Below are 6,162 nucleotides of genomic sequence, written 5' to 3'. Positions count from 1 at the left end.
TAAAAGATGAACCAACGGACGCGAGAAGCAAAGTTTACCTTGTTGACTGCATGAACAAACCTCTGTGTGACGACAATGCCGTTTGTACACCCATCGGCCGGAATAATTACACCTGTCTTTGTAACATTGGCTTCAAAGGAAATGGCCTGGTTTGTTACGGTATGGACACTTGTTAAAAACCCCGTTGAAGTCCTTAATTTTTCAGCCTTCGCTGCGCAATTGCTAAAATTGCGTTCATAACTGTGAGGATCATAGCTTCACTCGATTTCATATCTTCAGTTCAATGTATTCATGCATCAGTTCATTCGTTAGTATGGAAACTGTCATGCTTTTGTATCAATGAGCTGCTAAAGCGGGATTTGATCTATTCCTCGGTCAGTACTCTGACTCTGTAATGTCATGCAACAATTCTTCAAAACGAACGCTTTGGAATTCACCGTTTCGGGCAAAACGTTCCAAAAAACCGAAATACTAAACTTGCAATTTTCGTTTCATGGCGTCTGGTAAGCCATGCATGGCCTGCCTAGAAAACGTTTTGCTTAGAGATAGCATTTCTTGGATTTCGTAGCAAAGAACAGCTGAGGCCAAAGAACAGGATTTTGAAGACCAAAACTTGAGAAAATTGGGCAGAGGGAGAGAACGCAACGCTTATGAGTCGCACCTCGATTTATTAGCTGCCGCTTCGTTTAATTGATCTCGTGGCAAAACCGAAAATTTCGTTTTTCGGGCTTTCTTTTCTCCTAAACCCTACAGTAATGCTCACGGGGCAGGTTTCTCGGTCAACGTTCTCGCGTTTCAAGGGTTCTACTAGGGACCTTCATATTTTAGTACCCATGTGGGGTGTCTGGAAAACCCGAATAGCGAATAGTCGCGAATAGTGACGAATAGTCTTCAATAGTCACCGCCTTATGCTGAACAATCTCGTAATCAAAGCAAATAATATGCTCACCTGTCGTCGAAAGAGAGTCCTTCGCCGACACATCGCTGCTTTTTTAGCGTGAAAATCCCATCCAACGTTGCTGCGCGGTTGACCAGGAAGTACTGGGTACCAAATTTTCGTCATTTCGCAGAACTCCCCCCCCCCCTCCACCCTTGTTTGCCACTATTTGTTACTATTCGCGACTATTCGCCACTATTCGCACTATTCGTACTATTCGTGACTATTCGCTGTTCGGTATTCGCGACTGTTCGCTATTCGCTATTCGGGTTTTCCAGACACCCTACCCATGTGCAACCCTATCGTGTATGCACAACTCATGCTTCGCTCTTCTCACCAGCTTATCCAAATAGGAACACGTTGATAATGCCTTCTGTGAGCAAACGTCGTATGTTAGCGAAACAAAATGTAAACAATTGATTCCCTTATAACCGGGGAGGGGCTTAAAAGCATAGGAAGAAGAAGTGGCAGTTTACGGTATTTCCTGGCACCAATATTTAATGTTTTATACGGATTGCTTCCAAATTCAAGACGTTCTGTATGCAAGCAGAAATTTTTATTTTTATATTAGTGAGTAGTAGTGCAGATTTGACTTCTTCAACACTGAATGGAAACGCTTTTCATAGAACCTGGTTTCAAATGGGAAGAATTCATTACGTATGTATATGTAACCCCATATTTCATCTTTACGTTTTACTGTAAAACTGTGAGACAAAATTTTATTTGACTAGACTGAAATCGTTTATGCTTATCAGTAATTATTAATAGTAAGGTAAATTTTGTTTTAGATCTAAATGAGTGTCTCTCAGAGGAACTGAATTCCTGTCCTTCCAACGCTGTATGTATTAATACCATTGGTTCTTACAACTGCAGTTGTTTTCCGGGCTACAATAGAAATGGACGAGGTTGCGAAGACATTGATGAATGCAGTCTTAGGATCCATAATTGCAGTGTAAATGCAACCTGCAATAACACTATAGGCTCGTTCAACTGCAACTGCTTGGAAGGATTTCAGGGCGATGGTGAAATATGCACCGATATCGATGAATGCAAAGATAACTCTCATAACTGCAGTCAGCATGCATACTGCAACAATGACATAGGTACCCACGAGTGTACATGTCTTCCTGGTTACCGAGGGGATGGGAGGACATGCGAAGACATTAACGAATGCAAGGACAAAACCCATCAGTGCAGTAAACATGCATTTTGCAGCAACATTAATGGCGCATACAATTGCACTTGCCTTAATGGATATGAAGGAGATGGCTGGGTATGCACAGATGTCGACGAGTGCAAGGAAAGAATCCACAACTGCAGTGGGCATGCCTTCTGCAGAAATACAGTTGGTTCTTATAACTGTACATGCCACGTTGGTTTTATAGGAAACGGGTGGACCTGTACGGATGTGGATGAATGCAAAACGGGAACCCACAATTGCAGTAAGCATGCCATCTGTACAAATACGGTCGGGTCATATAACTGCACTTGCAATCGTGGATTTCAAGCAGACGGCTGGGTATGCAAAGATGTGGATGAGTGCAAGGGAGAAATCCACGACTGCAGTCAGCATGCCTATTGTACTAACAGTGTTGGTGGATTCAGTTGCACGTGTCGCAAGGGATTTGAAGGCAATGGGCGGTGGTGCACTGATGTTAACGAGTGCCAGACAAGCACCCACGGCTGTCACGCCCACGCAACCTGCGATAACTCTCAAGGGTCGTATAGTTGCACTTGCGACACAGGATACAGAGGAGATGAAAAAACGTGCAATGGTAAGTGCAAGGAAAGGGATAAGTTTAAAAAATAACTACAGTTCGGCAAAAGGGAAGAGGAACCAGCGTGCCCTTATTGCTACTTTCATTCAACTATGACTTCCTCTAAGTTCGATCAATAGTTGTTGAATCAAAACGCACAAGATTGGGTCAAATGGCCATACTGGTTTATGTTATTTCCGGATTTTAATGTTATCGCCATGAATACTGGCGTTAAAAATGAAAAGGAGTTGATTGGCATGTTTGCATGTGAATCGAAGGAGTAGTAAAGAAAGATCCCGCAAGCATCGATCATATTGCAGCAGATTTATCTCGACGACCCTTTGGTCAGGCGTTTCTTGTCTACGCTTGAATTATTCCTTCGTATTTCAAAATGCAATTCAAATAAATCCAGGCTTGAACTGGGCAATATCTAGATAACTCTTGCCATCGGAGAGAATTCCTGTGTATTACTCACGAAGTTGATTTTTACGATTTATTTTTGTCAGATATCGACGAATGTCTAGATGGGCCTAACAGGTGCAGTTTACATTCGCGCTGTGTCAACAGTCCAGGCTCGTATGACTGCCACTGGTGCGGTGACGGTTTACGAGGCAATGGGAGGCTTTGTATTGATTATGATGAGTGCGAAGAGGGCGTTCACGATTGCCACAAGAAAGCCACGTGCATAAACACGTTGGGCTCATATCGTTGTAGTTGTGACAAAGGATACCATGGAAATGGTAAAGTGTGTAAAGGTTAGTGGGCTCCAGCTCCGGTTACAGGGTAAAGTTATCAAAATGAGCAGCACTAGAAAAATACAAGTGATAACTCGCGAATTAGTTGATTAGTAAGCGCCTTCATAGGAGATCAAAAGTGATTCAGCTCAACGTCCCTTTACAACTTTCATCTGATCTATGTAGCCATACCTGTAAAGACCCTCAAAACGGGTACTATCAGTGGGAGGAGTCCTACGTCGTTTGCTCCTATTGATCAGTGGCAGTGGGAAAGCCCACGAAACTACCGACGTCAAGTGACTACGCATTAGCGAGCCTAAGCGTGGACGACGACGACGCCCCGGAAGATGTCATCTGAAAATATAAATCAGCGTCGTTGCAATCATTTCGCGATTGGGAGAAGTCGTCGTGTGTATCAACATTAAAGGAATAAAATTGGTGTGAACGGCAGGGTCGTTAGAAGAAAAAATTGAAGATCTATTGTCGTGTGCTCAAGTCTTCCACATAACCTAAGATTTGGTCATCTCACGTTGTTTTCAGGACGAAAAGGGCGTAGAAATGTGCTAAAATATAAAACGCGCGTGCAGAGCCTCTGTTTTTGTTCATAAAACCTATTGCTTTGTGGTGTTGTCGTCGTCGTTGTCTTTTTTGCTTGATCTTCCGTGCGTTAGTTTCGAAAAAAGGCCACTCGACACAACGCGATACAGTAACAAATGACCTTCGAAGGAAGGAAAATTGCTAGACTTTTTGAGAATCCCTTTAACATTTTACCGGTTTACATTCTTCGTCGTTCGTTCGTTAGAGGTCGAGACGTCGACTTGTGGCAAGTCAAGAAACTGAAGATTGGTTGGTTGCCTTATAACTAATGCACTATCTATATTTTTCCCACAGCCTCTGCAGCAAGTGGTCTGCTACCCGCTCGTGAAGTTGGTCTATTACTTTTGTCTTGGGCGATCATTTGTATTTGTACTGGATGACCTCCAAAATGACAATGCGAACATCTCCATCGTTCATCAATGGTCACATACCGTAACAGAGCGTGACATCAGCAGAAAACCAGCAACTATGAAAATTAATTAAGCTGAAGACACTCAGTGGGTGGTTTTCACGCTACGTCACCGCCGCGTTAGTGGAAGAAAAGAAAAGATCTCTCCTTACCTTGTTTTGTTCGTACTCCAACAATTACACCATTTTTATCTGGGTCTCCGCTGGAGATTGGTTACAAATCATCTAATTATGTTCTGAATTAGCTCGGAAAGGTAAACAGGATCAATCTTGTTCCCAGAGCCTCAGTTACCCTGGTCCACCGGAACGGCGTGGGACCGGAGTCGCGCGGGAGGCTGTCTCTCTTTTCCAACCGCTGGTCAAGGAAACGAGGACTCTGGTAACGATATTGATAACAGGATATCATAATTTTTCTTTTTTTCCGAGTTTGCTCGTGTCGTAACAAAAAGGCATCATTTCATTCATTCAACGGGATTCAAACTTACCATCTCACCAAATGTTATTGCGAATTCGCCACCACTTGACCTTTTAGTCTCGGCAGGGTCACCTGGCACACGCTCTCACGAGTATCCTACAGCACAGACGTAGAGTATGTCAACTAGTAATCTCGATCGCACAATACAGGCGAAATGATCCTAAAGTTTTTGGACACCAGGCGCGCGTAGTCGTATTGGGTAATTTTTTCAGCAGTCACCTGGGGGCCGTTTCTCAAAAGTCCCGAAACTTTACGGGCCATTTTCGGGTGTCACAATTCTCTTTGTAACTCAAAAACGGAGAGCATTTAATTCGTCAAACTTCACAGTTATTTTCTTTTTGTTACCTTGGAAACATGTTAAAAGATCGGCCTTCCAAAACAAGCGGTTGGCAATTTCACAGATGGCTTTTCGGGCCCGAAACGTTTTCGGGACTTTCGAGAAACGGGCCCCAGGGCCGCACGGTGGTATGGGGTAATCTTGATACATGTTCGACCTTGTTTGCCACGTCAGCCACGTGGTCTTCCCCAAGAAACGGAAGCATGGCGTTGGGTCATTTTTCCATATGCTGTAATCTCGATGTCATCATAGTGTATGCTATATAGAGCTTTCATAAACCAGATTGTTCTAAACAAAATTTCCATATGGTATGCTCCATTACATTACATCCGTAATCACATTTATTGGCAAAAACACAAGTACCACTATTGCCTGCCATACAGAAAACCCGCAACTTTGAATTTCAGCAATAAATGACACACTTTCTGAAGACGACGGCAGATTTAGTGAAAACTATTGCTAGTTTAAAATTGTACTTCAGAGAAGCCTGTATCTCGAATTTCTAATTAAGTCATGTCATTTTATTATTTTACTGATATTTTTGTCATTATGTATAATATATGTATAGGAAAAAATGGAAATGGAATAAAACCACTGATCCGAAATAAACGATATCTACTTTATTTTGACCTGGAAAGAAACAAACAGTAAAATTTGTGAGCCATTATTGTAATAGGGTGGGTGTTGGTAAAGAAAAAAGTTCTTGTTTTTTGAGTACGAAAAGAAATTATAATTAACCGGCTTTCGTGCTCATTCTTTTACTTTTCGTAATGGTTTTATCGCTTGTTTTGCTCTCCGGAAAATCCTTCCTTGTTTTATCTCTTTTGTATCATTGAAATGTACGGAGACCAAAGCGGATAAACAGAGCTCATTCTGTGAACAACTAATTTCACAGATGACGCGGTCATAACCAAAGA

The 6,162-nt window shown here is 42.4% G+C and overlaps 1 protein-coding gene across 1 annotated transcript in view; it reads left to right on the top strand.

Annotated features, from left to right (window-relative positions):
* Positions 1 to 5,903, top strand: part of LOC138005730 (fibrillin-1-like) — a 28,248-nt gene extending 22,345 nt beyond the window's left edge. Inside the window, exons 8-11 of the mRNA XM_068851916.1 lie at positions 7 to 159; positions 1,726 to 2,712; positions 3,201 to 3,449; positions 4,320 to 5,903. Of these exons, the coding sequence (XP_068708017.1) occupies positions 7 to 159; positions 1,726 to 2,712; positions 3,201 to 3,449; positions 4,320 to 4,405 (1,475 nt within the window). The 3' untranslated portion in view covers positions 4,406 to 5,903. The remainder of the gene's footprint in view (positions 1 to 6; positions 160 to 1,725; positions 2,713 to 3,200; positions 3,450 to 4,319) is intronic.
* The last annotated feature ends 259 nt before the right edge of the window (positions 5,904 to 6,162 follow it).

This window comes from Montipora foliosa, chromosome 6 (genome assembly GCF_036669935.1).
Source record: "Montipora foliosa isolate CH-2021 chromosome 6, ASM3666993v2, whole genome shotgun sequence".
Lineage (NCBI taxonomy): Eukaryota > Metazoa > Cnidaria > Anthozoa > Scleractinia > Acroporidae > Montipora > Montipora foliosa.
The sequence above is the reverse complement of the archived record's forward strand: the minus strand, read 5'-3'. Positions and strand labels throughout refer to the sequence as shown.